This window comes from Hemicordylus capensis, chromosome 2 (assembly GCF_027244095.1).
Source record: "Hemicordylus capensis ecotype Gifberg chromosome 2, rHemCap1.1.pri, whole genome shotgun sequence".
In the NCBI taxonomy this organism is placed as follows: Eukaryota; Metazoa; Chordata; class Lepidosauria; order Squamata; family Cordylidae; genus Hemicordylus; species Hemicordylus capensis.
The window spans coordinates 321,358,519-321,376,326 of NC_069658.1; the positions used below are offsets into that span (position 1 = coordinate 321,358,519).

At 44.0% G+C, this 17,808-nt stretch overlaps 1 protein-coding gene across 9 annotated transcripts in view; it reads left to right on the plus strand.

The window, feature by feature from the left end:
* The first annotated feature begins 25 nt into the window (after positions 1-25).
* The window catches only part of GLYCTK (glycerate kinase), a 43,451-nt gene continuing 25,668 nt past the window's right edge, over positions 26-17,808 (plus strand). Inside the window, exons 1-5 of one of the 9 annotated variants that reach the window (XM_053289750.1) lie at positions 26-549; positions 4,180-4,564; positions 8,769-8,929; positions 10,819-11,012; positions 13,445-13,511. In XM_053289750.1, coding sequence (XP_053145725.1) covers positions 13,493-13,511 — 19 coding nt within the window. In that variant the 5' untranslated portion in view covers positions 26-549; positions 4,180-4,564; positions 8,769-8,929; positions 10,819-11,012; positions 13,445-13,492. Of the gene's footprint in view, positions 550-3,099; positions 3,340-4,179; positions 4,565-4,781; positions 4,889-7,936; positions 8,020-8,768; positions 8,930-10,818; positions 11,013-13,444; positions 13,512-17,808 lie in introns of those variants that run through there. The other 8 variants (XM_053289745.1, XM_053289746.1, XM_053289748.1 and 5 more) reach the window with 8 other exon arrangements.

A 17,808-nucleotide genomic window follows, 5' to 3' on the forward strand; every position in this document is an offset into this window, starting at 1 on the left:
GAGGGGAGGATGAAGCGGGCAGGCGCGCGCGAGGGATTGTGGGGCGTCGGGGAGGCGACAAGAAGCGGCGGCAAAGGCAGCGATCCGAGCAGCGCGGTGCATGGTGGGATTCCAGGTTAAGGAGGCGGGGAACGCGGCGAGGAGCAATGACTTGTGGGATACAGGGAGGCTCTGGGAAGCATCATCGGCCTAACGGATACGGGGGAACAGACGAGCAGTGCATTGTGGGGGTGGAAGTTGTAAGAACTTTGGGTGCAGGCACGTTCGTGGTTTCTTTGCCCAACCGCGTTCGTGAGGGCGGTTCCCTCGGCGAGGGCAGCATCATAGAACTCCGGAGCGGGAATGTTCTTCTGTGTAGAGAGACACCCAATCTCTGCCCAGCCCCGAGCTTTGACCTTCTTCTCCATACCCCCCCCCGCTTTTCCCTTCTTAGAGTTACTTGTTGTATTGCTTGAAGATTATGGATACGGTCCTGTACACGCTTACCTGGAAGTAAGCTTCAGTGAACTCATTACGACCTACTTGCGAGGAAATATGCACAAGTTCGAGGTACACGGCAAGATTCCCTCCCTCCCTCACTACTCTAAGTCATTTAGTGTCATCTGCAAATTTGACCACCTTACTGCTTATCCCGATTTCTAGATCATTCACTACTGGAATGATCTAGAATTGTGATGATCAGCAAGGTGGCCAAATTTGCAGATGACACTAAACGACTTAGGGTAGTGAGATTCAAAACAGATTGTGAGGAGCTCCAAAAGTATCTCTCCAAACTGAGTGAGTGAGCATCAAAATGTCATAGACTGAGCCAATTTGCCATTTTGCTAGATGTATAGCTTGCCATCCTGCTTGTAGTTTTATTGCTTGTAGCATTATAGTCCTGTGAGTGTTTATAGTATGTAACTTATGGCATACACTTAAAATCAATAGTACCTTTAACATGTAACCAATACTGTGATACCAGTATTATATTCTTGCTGTATTCTTATAAAACAACATGGTTGTTGAGATACTGTCTGGAGACTTTGGTAGTGGGCAGTATAAAAATTTATTAAATAAATAAATAAATGTCAGAGTTATCTTCATGTATAACGATATGTGTGATGTGAGTGGGTGTGTGAATGAAAATTTCTGGAAGAATGAGTTAGTACTGGAAAACAGTGAACAACGGACAAATCTGAAGGGAAGAGATCTTTATGACCTCAAAGTGGTGAAGCATGACAAGATAAATTCTGATAAACAACTGGATTGTTTACTTTTCTGGGAGACAGAGTGAAAGTCAACAATCCAACATGACAAATTGCCTTCCAAAATGAAGACATGAAAGAACTGTAGGAGATCCACAAGGAATGGACACTGACCATAAAAGCACTCCAGCAGCATGATGATTTTGAGAGAGATGCCCATTGAGACAGACGCCCAAAAGAAGCAGTGTGCTGACACAACTCTCCGCTTCATGCATATGGTTTGATCTGACCACCCAGAGCATGACTCCAACAATTCAGTCGGGGATCTAGGTTACAGGAAGCTAGAGCATAGTTTCCTCTTTGAGCCAGGTATAGAAAGTAATACTAGTGTTAAAGGTTTAAAGCTTCTGTCTGGATTCCTTTCTCTGTCCCTCCAAAGACATTTTTTTTACATGTCCTGTACCACCCCACATTCACGCCACTCTCATGTGCAGTTATCAAAATGTTGGAGTCGTGCTCTGAGTGGCCAGCCCAAGTGATACTCCGGAAGTATGTGTTATGTCAGTGCACTGATGCTTCTTTTTGCAGAGTGGGAGTCTCAAAATCATCATGCTGCCGGGACACTTTTATCATCAATGTCCATTCCTTGAGGGTCTCCAGTGTTCTTTCATATTTTGGTTTTGGAAGTCATGTTGGATTATTGACCTTCATTCTGTCTCCCAGAAAAGTAAACAATCCAGTTGTTTTTCAAAAGTTATTTGTTGTGCTTCAGCACATTTGGGTCATAAAGACCTCTTCTTCCTTCCCTTTGGCTTTATCAGTTTATTGTTCTCTGGCACTTCCTTCTTCTAGGCTTAAAGGGTTAAACCCGTTTATCTTTGGATCAGTGGGGGCCGGAAATGACCTTGGAGGTAATTTCTGGCTGTGATTTGAATTCCGCAAAGATCGGGAGCTATTTTATGGCTCATTTTTAAAAAAAAAACTGACAAAAAAAGCCAATGATCTTCAATCGGTTTTTTATTCTTGGGGGCCATTGCTGGACTTCTGGGGACCTGTGGAGCACATTAGGCCACACCCCCATGTTTATAGGGCCATTTTACCCCCTTTGTGACTGGGATCCTAACCCCCAAATTTCCATAGCCCCAGTGATCCAGTATTCACAGTTTCCATATCCATGATAGTAGCAGTTACATGTTAAAAGTATTATTGATTATAAGCATTTGGCATTAGTTACATATAAACACTATCACAGGACTATCACAGTTGCAGGGGAGTAATGGCAGGAGAGAGGGCACGCCCTCAACACCTGTCTGTGGCTTCCAGCGGCATCTGGTGGGCCACTGTGCGAAACAGGATGCTGGACTAGATGGGCCTTGGGCCTGATCCAGCAGGGCTGTTCTTATGTTCTTATGACTATAATGCTACTAGCAGCAGAGTGCTGGACTAGGACCGGGAAGACCGGAGTTCAGATCCCCATTCAGCCATGATACTAGCTGGGTGACTCTGGGCCAGTCACTTCTCTCTCAGTCTAACCTACTTCACAGGGTTGTTGTGAGGAGAAACTTGCATATGTAGTACCTCTCTGGGCTCCTTGGAGGAAGAGCGGGATATAAATGTTAAAAAACAACAACCAACTATGAGCAAGATATACATCAAGTAAAATGGCAATTGGTTTAGCATATGACAGCTTTGAGAACACTATGTCAAAAAGCAGTATGTACATATATTATTATTATTATTTAATAATAATAGTCTGATCTAGCAGGGTCAATCTGCTAGAAGCCCAGCAGAGGAGAGGGAGAGTCCATCTGCTTCCCATCCAGTGCTGCCTGGGGTGAGAGACCAGGTGGGTGCTGGTGGCTTCTGCTGCTGCTACCTCCTGCTTCCCCTGTGGGGCTGCTGCCTGCTGTCTCTGTGTAACATCTGTGGGGAGTGTGTGCAGGATTCGGACCAGCTCCTGAGTGACTCAGCAGTTCCTGGGGTCACCTGCCCAGCTTTGGGCCTTTATAGGAATGCTGCCTGTGATGGCGGGCCCGCCACCAAAGGGGTGACACTAAAAGGGGTCGCCCCTTTGTGGGAGCCACTTCGAGGGGTAACAAGGGTGAGGGCCTGGCTGTTTGGCTTAAGATCCCTCGTGGGTGTGTAAAGGAGGGTGAGTATTGTAATTGGGCTTCTTTTTAAAATCTTGGGTGAGTTGAGTTTTAATGTGTCTGGGTCTGTCTGGAGATGGGGAGACTGGGTGTGTGTGTGTATCCACTGATTATGGGGCAGCTATTCCGGTGGTGGTGGGGAATACAAGAAGTAATGTTGACAGGTCAGCAGGCTATTGCAGGGGAAGGGAAATGAGAAATTTAATTGCTGTTTCCCCTTCTGGCAGTCCTGCCAGCTCTTTGACCTTGGAAAGCAATGCCAACCACTCACAGAGCCTTGTTTTGCTCCTTTGTAATGCCAGGTCAGTCCAGAATAAACCTGAAATCATCCATGATCTGATTCTGGATGAAGGGGCTGATCTGGTATGTATTACAGAGGCTTGGTTGGGGGAGGCTGGGGGCCCAGTCTGGTCATGGCTTCTCCCTCCAGGGTACTCTGTTGAACAGGTGAGAGGATGTAGGAATGGCTGTGGGGTGGAGTGGCTGTGGTCTATAAGAACAATATCTCCCTGACCAGGATCCCTGCAGACGTGTCTGACCATATTGAATGTGTATACCTGAATTTGGGGACCAGGGATAGACTGGGACTTCTGTTGGTGTACCGATCGCCCAGCTGCCCGACGGAGTCCCTAAATAAGCTGACGGACTTGGTCTCGGACTTGGTGTTGGAGTCTCCCAGGCTTGTGGTGCTCGGGCACTTCTATGTTCACTTTGGGACCAATTTGTCCAGGGCGGCTCAAGAATTTATAGCGTCCATGACAAAAGTGGGCCTGTCCCAGGTGGTCTCGGTACTGACGCATATTGTGGGTCACACACTTGATCTGGTCTTTCACTCTGAACAGGATGGTGCTCCATGGGTGGAGACTTCTGCGATTTCCCCATTGTTATGGACGGACCACTATCTGGTTAAGGTTGGACTCATGACCACGTCCCAGACCAGTTAGGATTGTCTGCCCGGATTCCAAGAAGCCTTGGAGGGATTTAGTGTTGGCTCTGCTGGTGATCCTATTGACACTCTGGTGGAGAATTGGAATAATCAACTCACCAGGGCAGTGGGCACAATCGCTCCTAAGCATCCTCTCCGACCCGCTTCAAAACTGTCACCTTGGTATATGGAAGAACTATGAGGGCTGAAGCGGTGAGGTAGATGACTAAAGCGCAAGTGGGAAAAGACTCGATAAATCCGACAGACTATTACATAGAGTGCGTTTGAAGATCTATGCTCAGGTGATACGTGCGGCAAATAAGTGATTCTTTTCCTCCTGTATTGTGTCTGCAAGTTCATGTCTGGTGGAGTTGTTCAGGGTTGTGAAGGGGCTAATATGCACCCTTTCCCCCTTGAATTAGTACTTGGAACCAACAATTACTTGCTGTGATGTTTTTAATGAGTTTTTTGTGGACAAAATCTCTCGTATTCGGATCGACTTAGATTTAAACTCTACAGTTGTTACAGGGTCTGATGCTGAGGTGTCCAGCAGCTCCTCTTATGTGATGATCCTGGATGGGTTTCAGTTCGTGACCCCTGAGGATGTGGACAAGTTGCTTGGAATGGTGCGTCCTACCACCTGTCTTCTTGATCCTTGCCTGATATAGCTTATACTATCTAGCAGGGAGGCTTTTGTAGAGCAACATAAATGCTTCTCTGAGGGAGGGCAGGATGCCTCCTTGTCTTAAGAAGGCAATCAGACTGCTTCTGAAAAAGCCTGCCTTGAATCCCTCAGAGTTAAGCAATTACAGGCCTGTCTCCAACCTTCCATGGCTGGGCAAGGTGATTGAGAAAGTGGTGGCCTCCCAGCTCTAGGTGGTCTTGGGGGAAACTGATTATCTCTAGACCTATTTCAAACTGGGTTTCGGACGGGCTATGAGGTGGAGACTACCTTGGTCGGCCTGATGGATGATCTTCAATTGGGAATTGACAGAGTGAGTGTGGCTCTGTTGGTCCTTTTGGATCTCTCGGTGGCTTTCAGTACTATTGACCATAGTATCCTTCTGGAACGTGTGAGGGCACTGGGGGTGGGAGGCACTGCTTTGCAGTGGTTCCGCTCCTACCTCATGGACAGATTCCAGATGGTGTCTCTTAGAGACTGTTGTTCTTCCAAATCTGAACTTTCCTATGGTGTCACTCAGGGTTCTATATTGTCTCAGATGTTGTTTAACATATACATGAAACTGCTGGGAGAGATCATCAGGAGATTTGGTGCAGGATGTTATCAATATGCTGATGAGAACCAAATCTATTTCTCCATGTCAACATCATCTGGAGAAGGTATAACCTCCATAAATGCCTGTCTGGAGGCAGTAATGAGATGGATGCGGGATAACAAACCGAGGCTGAATCCAGATAAGGCGGAGGTACATATTGTGTGGGGTCGGAACTCGGGAGACAATTTTGATCTGCCGGTTTTGGATGGGGTCACACTTTCCCAGAAGGAAGAGGTATGCAGTCTTGGGGTTCTTTTGGAACTGAAACTCTCCCTGGTGTCCCAGGTTGAGGCAGTGGCCAGAGGTGCTTTTTATCAGCTTCGACTGATATGCCAGCTGTGTCCATTTCTTGAGATGAATGACCTCAAAACGGTGGTACATATGGTGGTAACCTCTAGGCTGGGTTTATGTGGGGCTGTCTTTGTACGTAGTCCAGAAACTTCAGTTGGTTCAGAATTCAGCGGCCAGGTTGGTCTCTGGGTCATCTAGGAGAGACCATCTTACTCCTGTGTTGAAGGAACTAAACTGGCTGCTGATATGTTTCTGGGCAAAATACAAGGTGCTGGTTATTGCCTATAAAGCCCTAAACAGCTTAGGCCCTGGGTATTTAAGAGAACGTCTTCTTTGCCATGAGCCCCACTGTCTGTTGAGATAATCTGGAGAGGTTTGTCTGTGGTTGCCGCCAACCCGTTTGCTGGCTACTCGGGAACGGGCCTTCTCCGTTGCTGCCCCTGGACTTTGGAATGTGCTCCCTCTTGAAATAAGAGCCTCCCCATCTCTGGCAACTTTTAAAAAGGCACTGAAGACACATTTATTCACCGAGACTTTTAATTAGATTTATTGTTTTAATATTTTTAATATTGGGTTTTAAATGTTTTCAGTGTTTTAAATGATTTTAATTGTCAATTGATTTGATGTTTTAAATGATGTAAACTGCCCAGAGACGCAAGTTTTGGGCAGTATAGAAATATTTTAAATAAAATTAATCTATTATTAGGCTGCTTTTTAGAGTAACATTGCGCTATAGCAGCGCTGTCTGTGCATTTTGCATTTTAGTACATAAATCTTTTAGCAGATCCACTTGGGGATGGACATAACTCAATGTTAGAGCATCTCCTTTGCATTCAGAGGGTCCCAGGTTCAATCCCTGGCATCTCCAGGTAGGGCTGGGAAAGCTTCCTGCTGTTGGGAATTCTCTCTGGTAAGAGAAACCCTTTTTCATTATAGCAGAGTGCACAGAGGCACAACGCAGCGGAATTTAGTTAAGGCATGCGTGCATGCTGAGAGTAAAGTAACTTGGAGCCAGTTCATAGTTTCCAATCAATATATAAGGCATTTATTAGAGAACTCAATTCTAGATAGGAAAGTGAGGAGTTAGGATCTCTAATCTATCTAACTGGATGCAGATGGATTCTGCATCTTCTCTGCACACATGGTGAAGGGAGAGGAGCTTGCATGTATGTTGCAAGGTAGAAGGAACAGGAAGAGAAGAGAGAGGAAGTGTCCCTGAGAGTAGCAATCTACATTCCAAAGGGATAGTGTCAGAGCAGTAAAGAAGGGATGACCAATGTCTTGACCCTCTAGCCCTCTGACTCACTAATCTGTCCTCCACTGTCTTTGAGACAAGAGACAGCGCAAATTCCTTCACTTCCAACACCTGCCTAAAACCTTGGAGAACTGCTGTCAGTCCATGAGGACCAAGGGTAGGCAACCTGGGCACCCAGCTGTTGTACTAACACTTCCATCTTCCCCAGCCACAATGTATTCTGGCTGAGAATAATGTAAGCTGCACATCAACAGCTGGGGGGCCCAGGTTGCCAACCCCTGATGTAGACAGTACTGGGCTAGATGGACCAATGGTCTGACTTGGTACAAGGCAGCTTTCTGTGTTCTGAATGTCATATCAGACAAACACACACAGAGGGGAATTTTGATAGAAGGCAGTCTACAAAAACTGCACATTTGTGATGTTGCACTTGGAAATTTTAAAGGGAGAGATTATTGTTTGGCTAGGAATAAAAGTTGTCAGGTCATGGGGACAGGGCTGCAGTGAAACTAATTCATTAGAAATAAAGCAGATAAGTAAAACTTCCAGCCAATGATGTGGTTACTGAGTATCTGTAATGGCCCTGTGTGCCATCTCTCATAAATCCAGTTTATCATGGGATTGTGAGATTGCATACCTCTCTTTTGTTAGGGACCTGCTTAAATCTGTAAGATGCTGTGCTCATGTTAACACAGTGAACAGAGTTTCCTTTATAGCGTACTCAGGAAGACATACCATAGCTCACACAGATTTTAAGGACTGGCATAATTAGTGCCCTTCCCAAAGAGGAACATGTTCAGTGACGGAATCAAAGAAAAAGTATCTCAGACTTCTTGACTTTGTTTTCACAGTACAAGTAATAATCCTGTGGCTCTGCGATGACATGAGGCACAAGGAAAAGCTGAGGCTCTATTCCAGTAATACCTATACACATGTAAGCAGTGCAGCAATTATGGTGTGCCTTCGCTTTAAAGAAGAGTTGTACACCCTCCTCACTGTGGACATTTTCATGTGACATGAACATTGCTTTTTGCATTTCCTACGCTGCGGTACAAATGTCAAACCTATCCTAGCATTCGGTTTTTTAAACCGCTATCTTCCACTTTTCCTTCCTCATCCAGCTTTCAAAATGCACTCAAGTAATGAGCATGAGGCTCAAAAGTGCTTCTCAAGCCACGTGTAGAATTCTCTAAAACATCTCTTTCCATCAGAAGAGTTGGGGGTGGGGGGGAACATGCATCAGAAAAGCTACCCTTAGAGACACTCTTCACAACAAGAGCTTGCTTGTTATGATATGAGAAGATTACAAAGTGGCATAGGCCTAAATAATAAAATTGCCAACTGCTGCCCCCCCCCCATATTTGGTAATATTGGGCTATTCAGTGAAAGGAACATTCTGGATATGTTTAGTCAGAATTATTCAAAATCAGTGGGACCTTTATCTAGCGGTAGCATCTTTGGAGATCCAATATCTAAGGCTCTGGAATTGTTTTCAGTCAAAAGAAGAGCTTATATTTGTCTCCGTCATGAACATTCCTCTGGCCATTCTTAGTGGCCCCACTCTCATAGAACTGCCCTTCTCTCTGAAGTACTATTGTACGTGTCAGTTTTCAATTGTTCCTCTGTTTTCATTTTTGTTTTTCAGGTGCTACCTAATCTTTTTTCTTCTCCTCTTTCTGGCAGGAACATTCTGCTGAACTGTAGAGCAGTGGCCAAAGTCCACCCAAGTGAATGGAATTCTCATCAGCATCTAGATTTCATTTAGATGTTCAGCACACTTGTCTTGATCTGCTAGCATCCGGACATGTCATTCATTGCGCTTCAGCCTGGTGGACTGCTGTGAGGTAGGATTTGCAACTTCAAATATTCCAATAGCCAGTTCTCACTAGAGTGTTTCTAGAACAGATAATACATTCTGCTTCTTGGGCCCGAAGTGATTGTTAGTCTTACAGTGTCACACCAACACTTATTTAGAGATGATTGGCAAGAACAGTAAAAAGGCTCCCTTGTATTTATCAGTGAATAGATGGCATTATGTTAACAAGAGAATGACATTCAGAATGTTTTCCAGAGTCCCACAATTCTAAGAAGATTAATGGGATATTTTTGTTGGCACTAACAAGTAAGGAGGAGTGTTTAGCCTCAGACAGATCAATGAATCCAGTCCAAAACTGACAAGGTGACATACAGTATTCTCCCAAGTTTTCCTTCGGCTGCAGTCCTAAGGATATTACTCCCCTTCTGTGGGACACAGTGGAACTTCTGAGTAAACATAAACACTGCACATGTACTTTGGTTTCCAGTAATGTGGGGTGCTCTACCTTCATCCCCAAGGTTTAATAACCCAGGTTTCAGATACTGGATGGAAGTATATGTGGATTGTTTCTCAAGGTGACATACAAAGGCTTACAACCACTCAGGCACTGACTAGCCCAAGACCAGCTTTGCTTCAGCAAGGTGCTGCGTCCTGTGTCCTCAGACCATGCCCTGGGAACATAATGCCTAGAAATGTATGTATTGTCCTTACTGTGTATTTATAAATTGCCTTTTCCCAAATGCATACAAAGCAGCATGCAGGAAGCCTATAAAGCAACCAACATCTCAAATTTCAGATACAATAATAAAAATTATAAGTAGAACCTATAACAATAGCTATACACACCAAAGCAGCAAGATTGAAACAGAAAAGCTTTCAGAATGGGGTGGGGGGGCGGGGGGGGCCTGTTTAGGGAGGCCGGAGTCTGCCCTGGCCCAGATAGAACAAGATTTGATATCAGAAAATGAGAGTCCCTGCAGGAGATCCTCAATGGGGTGAAAGCATATTTAGTTATTTAGTGTAAAGCTTTGAGAACTTTTCTTGTTGTTGAAAAGTGGTATATAAATATTATTATTAATAATAATTCCCTTATACACGCTGAACCTAGCCCTTGTAGGGCTTAATAGGTAATATTCACTATGAACCACCCCGCCCATTGAGATCATCCAGAGAGGTTTGTCTGCAGTTGCCACTGGCTTGCCTGGTGGCTACTCAGGGACGGGCCTTCTCCATTGTTGCCCCAAGGCTTGTTGAAACAGACTTCCTGCTGAAATAAGAGTCTCCCAATCTCTTACAACTTTTAAAAAGGTAGTCAAGATGCATTTGTTCACCCAGGCTTTTAATTAGATATTGTTTTAATTGTGTTTTAATAGTTTTAACATTTTAAATTTTAATTGTGGTAATTTTAAAATCTTTTTATTTATGCTTTTTATTGTTTTGTTGTAAACTGCTCAGAGACTTGTGTTTGGGGTGGTGTGCAAATGTGTTAAATAAATAAACAGATAGATAAATAAATATCAATACCTTGAATCAGGCCCCAGAAGCTGACAGTTGCAATTATCATGTGAATTAATCTCATTGTCATGGTTCTGTGGATGAACAATAATTTGGCCAGAACTGAATGCTCTTGCACTGTGCCAGCTGTACTGGTACTGCTCAGCTACTGGGTGTGATTTTGGTGTTACCCAGTGTTACATCGTGTCCTTGCATGTGTTGGGAACTTTCAGACGCTGGAACTTGCACACCAAAACAATGAGGCAGATGACAAGGTTTGATGCGAATAATCAATTAGACATTTATTTGGGGAATAATATACACAAGTGAGGGAATAGTAAAGAGCAATAAAGCACTTTAATGAAATTATCAATGATAGCAACCAAAGGAGAGGCATTTGATCAATATACCTATACATTTTAGATCAGGACTCCTTAGGAATCTCTAGAAGCCAGGAGTGTGTTCAGGGCACACCAGAGGACCAGCTATCATGGAGTATCAGTGAAACAGAGTTCCTAGAGATACTGATAGAAGTCTGGAGTTCTTGGAGAATCAGAAGAAAGAGAACTGAATCAGATGGGAGTGAGCAGTTTGACGGATGGCTTGGCTGCCAAATGGTGAGGGAGAGAGAGAGATGGTGGTGGAGCAAGGGGCAAATTATTTATCCCAAGCAGACTGGGTGATGTGGAGTTGTACTTACACACTGTACCTGTTAGCACACCATCTGACTTTCCATGCCACCAGAAAGTCAAAGATGAAGCTGTAAATATATTTTTATTTTATTTTATTTTACATTTTATATCCCGCTCGTCCTCCAAGGAGCCCAGAGCGGTGTACTACATACTTAAGTTTCTCCTCACAACAACCCTGTGAAGTAGGCTAGGCTGAGAGAGAAGTGACTGGCCCAGAGTCACCCAGCTAGTTTCATGGCTGAATGGGGATTTGAACTCGGGTCTCCCTGGTCCTAGTCCAACACTCTAGCCACTACACACATACACAGATAGAATGAGGAAGGGCTGGAGTCAGACCACTTAGAATTGTTTACAAGGGAAACATTTGTAGGGGCTCTCCAGAGCTAGGAAGGCAGTGATAGCTGTGGCTATTTGCAGCTTTAATGCCTGCTTTTGATTTAAGAGAACAGATTCACGAATCCCTTGCCCTGCTCAGGCTACATATTCACAGATGGTAAATTGTTCCATATGTGACAAACAGATGGACAGCAAGCTGAGTTAGTTGGATAAAAGGGGTTCTGCAGAATCCTGCCAATGCTGGTTAAAGATAGAAAGGATCCTAGTAGTTGCACACTGCAGGTGTGGGCAAGAGAGAGAGAGAAACAAGGATTAGAGAGGTGGAGCATTGGCCAGGGAAAATAATATCCTGCTGATCTGTAGGAATCTGTAGAATGCTTCACCCAGATAAGGTGATAAGTCCAAAATTATTTTCAGTTCTTTGCCTGACCTGATTCAGAGGTCCTCCAATTATAGTCTTTGTTTTCCTGTGGAATTACAAAGAAATCAAAGGGGTTTCCAGGGTGATAGTCTAATCAAAGGGGTTTCCATTCATGATAGTCTGACTCTGAAACAAAGAACTTTCTACGAGTCATTGGGGTGGGTACAGCTTGATCGCTGTAAGTCTTCCTTCTACCAATGGGGAACCACTTTGACTTAATTGAATTGTGGGGTACAATTAGTGAGAATCTTCTTGGGCAAGAGCTGGTCTCTTTGTTTTGGAGTTCAGTCATCCTAAATTCCACTTCAGTCAGACTTCAGTCCTTAGTCAAACATCCCTGAATGTTTTGGAGAGGAGCTATTAAAGTACAGGAAGTCCCCAACTTACAATTGGGTTGTGTTCCAAAAGTCCATTTGTAAGTTGGATGTTCATAACTTGGAATGTATATAGATCCCACGAGGGACAACCTGTTGGTATGTGCAGGCTGGCATTTGTAAGCTGAGGACTTCCTTCATGTAATTATGTTATGGAGCTTTGTTTGTAAGTATGGGTGTTTGTAAATCAGGTGGGGAGTGCCTGTAGCTAGAGATTATGCTATTCTTTTTGTGACTCATCAGGATGCCTTCTAGGAGGAAATTCCAGGAATCCCTTCCTTGTAGTGGCTGTGGGCAGGGGTGGGGATGGAGGGAAATCAATCCAATTTTGATTAGCTAGGCCCATGACTCATTTCCTCTTGTCAGGGTCTTTTACCCCTCTGATTGCCCTTTGGCTTCCAAGTTTTCAACTTTGTACCTGTGCTGGTTGGCCCAGCTGTGAACATGCAGGTATGGCATAGACCAGGCATTGGTATAACAGAGGCTTCTCTTCTACCTATGTATTGGCAGCAGAGAAATTTAGTTGTGAGATTCCTAGCTGTCGCTTTTGATCTTCACTTGTCTGCCCATTTATGTGCAAAGTGTGTGTGTGTGTGTGTGTTAATTTTTACATGAAAGAGGCCCTGAACCTTCCACACTCCTCCACCTCACTCTCCTGTGATTCCTTGCTGTAGGCACTTTTCTCCCAGCCCAGGTTTGATCCTGAAAGTGAGCCAGCTGGGGAAACAACTGCTTGTGGGATGATGACATGGGAGGGCTGAGCTCCTCTCATCCGTGCACACCTTTTTGGTGTGCGTGGTCTCATCCATGTACACTTATTTTTGGTCTCATCCATGCACACTCTTCCCACCTCCTGCTTTAGATATTTCATGGGGTAAGTAAAAGTTGTGCCATCAAGTCGGTGCCACCTCCGGGTGACCACAGAGCCATGTGGGTTTCTACAGGTGAATATACAAACATGGCTGCCGCCCCCCCACCCCACAACACAACTAGTCTGGCCCTCAGTGTGTTGACATGCCTTTTGCGGAGTACTTTCCTTTTGCAGTCTCTGTCAGGTGTTTTGCTTCACTTCTAGAGCAATGCTTCCCTCTGGTGACCAAAGTACTTCCAGCATTTGTAAAATGGTGACATATTACTGAAGAGTAGCTCCATTCATCTGTAGGAGCAAAAGCAAAATAGTCAGTCTGTCACACCTTAATACATCTATGCTTTTGTTAATCTTTAAGGTGATGCAGCATGACCCATTTGATGAAAATAGTGAACTGCTATAGAAGATGGGTACATTTATGAAAAGTAGGTTTCTCTTTGTAGGTTTAATTTGTTCATTATGAAATCTTGCCAAAGCCTCGCTCCCAGACTGTATTTTAACTGTCCTTCACAAGAAGTCTTCATTTTGGCTCTATGGACTAATCATCCTCCCAGGAAAACTGATTTTCAGTGAGATGCTGGAGGAAAAGGGTGCATGCCAAAATGATGATTTCAGCATCTCAGCTGGCAAGCTTTTAATTCAGAAAGGACATATGTCAAGATGGCCTTTTCTTCTGTTTAACTTTAGAATCTGCTCTCACAGTACTGTAACAGTTTGACTTCCATCAGGTTCTGTAGGAGCCAAGGAGCTCTATTATTATTATTATTATTTTACACCGTCAGACAGGTGTTATTGACTGGTTTGTTTTATCCAGACATCGAGTCCTTCCCAAGGACCTGGGATGCCAAAATTTTATTGTCAATTGTTATAGATATCATCGCAGAATATAGGCTGTTCCCAGTAAAGCTGCTTTTTGTAATTGGCTGATGGTGATTTCTGTGGCCCCTATGGTGTTGAGGTGCTCTTCAAGGTCTTTTGGAACTGCACCCAGGGCGCCAATGACCACTGGGATTATTTTGGTCTTTTTCTGCCACAGCCTTTCCATTTCAATTTGTAGATCTTTGTATTTTGTGGTTTTTTCTATTTCTTTTTCTTCTATTCTGCTAACTCCTGGTATTGCTATGTCGATTATTTTGACTTGTTTTTCTTTCTTCTTGACTACAGTTATATCTGGTGTATTGTGTGGCAGATGTTTGTCTGTTTGTAGTCACAAGTCCCATAATATTTTTGCATCTTCATTTTCTTCAACTTTTTCAATGTTATGGTCCCCAAAGTACTGTATCAAAGCACATTAATAGAAAGTTATGTGGAAGGGAAAAGTGTGGAAGAAAAAGGTGCACAAGCAGCAGGGATGACCGCAGCCTGGAGAGGATCGTCAGGAAAAGGCCGTTCAAAAGTGTTGGGGACTTTCACAAGGAGTGGACTGAGGCTGGAGTTAGTGCATCAAGAGCCACCACACACAGACGGATCCTGGACATGGGCTTCAAATGTCGTATTCCTCTTGTCAAGCCGCTCCTGAACAACAAAAAACGTCAGAAGCGTCTTACCTGGGCTCAAGAAAAAAAGAACTGGTCTGTTGTTCAGTGGTCCAAAGTCCTCCTTTCTGATGAGAGGAACTTTTGCATCTCATTTGGAAACCAAGGACCCAGAGTCTGGAGGAAGAATGGAGAGGCACACAATGCAAGATGCTTGAAGTCCAGTGTGAAGTTTCCACAGTCTGTGTTGATTTGGGGAGCCATGTCATCTGCTGGTGTTGGTCCACTGTGCTTCATTAAGTCCAGGGTCAACGCAGCCGTCTATCAGGAGATTTTGGAGCACTTCATGCTTCCTTCCGCAGACGAGCTGTATGGGGATGCTGACTTCATTTTCCAGCAGGACTTGGCACCTGCCCACACTGCCAAAAGTACCAAAACCTGGTTCCATGACCATGGGATTACTGTGCTTGATTGGCCAGCAAACTCGCCTGACCTGAACCCCATAGAGAATCTATGGGGCATTGCCAAGAGAAGGATGAGAGACATGAGACCAAACAATGCAGAAAAGCTGAAGGCCGCTATTGAAGCATCCTGGTCTTCCATAACACCTCAGCAGTGCGACAGGCTGATAGCATCCATGCCACGCCGCATTGAGGCAGTAATTGCTGCAAAAGGGGCCCAAACCAAGTACTGAATACATATGCATGCTTATACTTTTCAGAGGTCCGATATTGTTCTATTTACAATCCTTGTTTTATTGGTTTCATGTAATATTCTAATTTTCTGGGATTGTGGATTTGGGTTTTTCATGAGCTGTACATCACAATTATAACAAATTAAGTCTTGACTTATCTCGCTTTGCATGTAATGCTTCTATCTCATATATCAGGGGGTTTACAATTAAAATTTAAAACATCAAATCACTTAACAATTAAAATCATTTAAAACATTAAAATTTTAAAAACATTTAAAACCCAGTATTTAAAAATACGTACATACATACATTTTGATGTCTGCTCAGTTAATTTTAGATCCCGCTCAGGTTGAATCAGGCAGGCCCCATTCTGAATGCACATGTGCACACACTGCCTTGACACTGCCGCCCAGAACAAAACTCATTCTGCACACAGATGAAAAAAATTAGAGGGAACATTGCTGAGCAGTGACTTGTGAGGAAGAGCTAGTAGTATATTTGGGTCCAGGAAACTCACTAAGGCCTAGAGCTCTTCCTCCAAGGAGCCCAGAGCGGTGTACTACGTACTTAAGTTTTTCCTCATAACAACCCTGTGAAGTAGGTTAGGCTGAGAGAGAAGTGACTGGCCCAGAGTCACCCAGCAAATATTGTGGTTGGATGGGGATTTGAACTTGGGTCTCCCCAGTCCTAGTCCAGCACTCTAACCCCTACACCACACTTTGCCCAACTCTGCTGACTCTGCGGGAGAGGAGAGCTGGTCTTGTGGTAGCAAGCATGACTTGTCCCCATAGCTAAGCAGGGTCTGCCCTGGTTGCATATGAATGGGAGACTTGATGTGTGAGCACTGCAAGATATTCCCCTCAGAGAATTCATATATTGCATCTGAATGGGAGACGATGTGTGAGCACTGCAAGATATTCACCTCAGGGGATGAAGCCGCTCTGGGAAGAGCAGAAGGTTTCAAGTTCCCTCCCTGGCTTCTCCAAGATAGAGCTGAAAGAGATTCCTGCCTGCAACCTTGGAGAAGCCGCTGCCAGTCTGTGAAGACAATACTGAGCTAGATGGACCAATGATCTGACTCAGTATATGGCAGTTTAGATGACCTCACATTAGTTCTTTCTATCCCCAGGCTTTCTATCCCCAGCAGGCAGTATTCTGTGGCCCATTGTTTCTTGAGGCTTACATTTAAGGTCTTTTCACACATTACATTTTGACGCTGCACCTAAAATGAATATGATACATATTTTTGTAAACATTGGTATTGTACTGTTGGAATTTTTTATTCCTAATTTTCCCCAGTAGCCAGATTTTAGTAATGGGCTTATTGGGTCCTATTCAGCTGTTTGCCCACTGCCCAGATAATGAAGCACACACTCCAGAAATCAAATTAACGTTTTATTTGAGTTACAAAAGAAAACAAACTAGAGGAGCTAATCTTAATAGTCTAAACATATTAAAGAGTCTAGTAGGTATCTTACCACTCCAAGTAAATCAGGAAATCAGTCTCGGCAACACACAAGAGAAAACTCAAAATAGGAGATTCAATCGAAATTAAAAGAAAAATCACAACGTTATAGCGCTTAAAGCTTAGAGCTAGGGAAAAATTAAAAGAAGAAATCAAAGTATATAGCTAGGGTGTAAAGCCCAAAGCTATGGACAGGATTCAACATAAGGAGTACACAAGTTAGAAAATCATAAAAGGTCAAAAAAGGGAAAAATATAAATCCTAATCTTTTATACAGAAAATCCCAAACTTGTATAAAGCTATACAGCACTACCTTGGAAACCACGAATACCGAGTTACTAAGTCTATGGGATCATGGAGGGTATGTTCCTAGAGGTCCAAAAAATTGAATTAAAAACAGCAAAAAAAAAAAAAAAAAGAGTTTTTAAAAAGGACAAAGTAAAGTGCTCTACTGTGCTCCATGGGCTACCAGCAATCCAGAAGTCGAAATTCTGCCCAGTTCCATTTGAACCAGATCCGGTTTGGATTGATCTCCAGACAGGTTTGAACTGGTTCATGGACCAGTTTGTGGGTCTACTTGAAAAGGGGTGGGGGGCTTCCTAGAGGGTGAAGGAGGGGAGTTAGGGCTACTTACTTTAATTGGCTTTGGCTCCGCTGCCCGCCAGCCTCCCACAGAGTAGCCCGGGTCGGCTGTGGCCCAGTTTGGACCTTCTCCGGACCAGTTCAGGCCTCCATGCACACATGGAGACCGTTTTAGTGACCTCATTTAGGTAACTAAAATGGTCTCCGTGCGTGTGCAATTGATAAAGTGAGATACTACTGAGAGGGTTGTACTAATGAAGCAAAAAGTGTGTCTGGGTGTGGGTGTGTTAGTAGCAAAGAGGCACCTTTTAAATGTGGTGATTCTCTTTATTTAGCAGGGGGAGAGTAATTGGCCCTATCCGCCCCCAGCACAAGACCTCCAGTGACTGTTGCTGCTGGTGTCTATCTTAAGTTTCTTTTTAGATTGTCAGCCTGTTGGGGACAGGGATCCATCTTGTTTATTTACTACTTCTCTGTGTAAACCGCTTTGGAAAACTTTGTTGAAA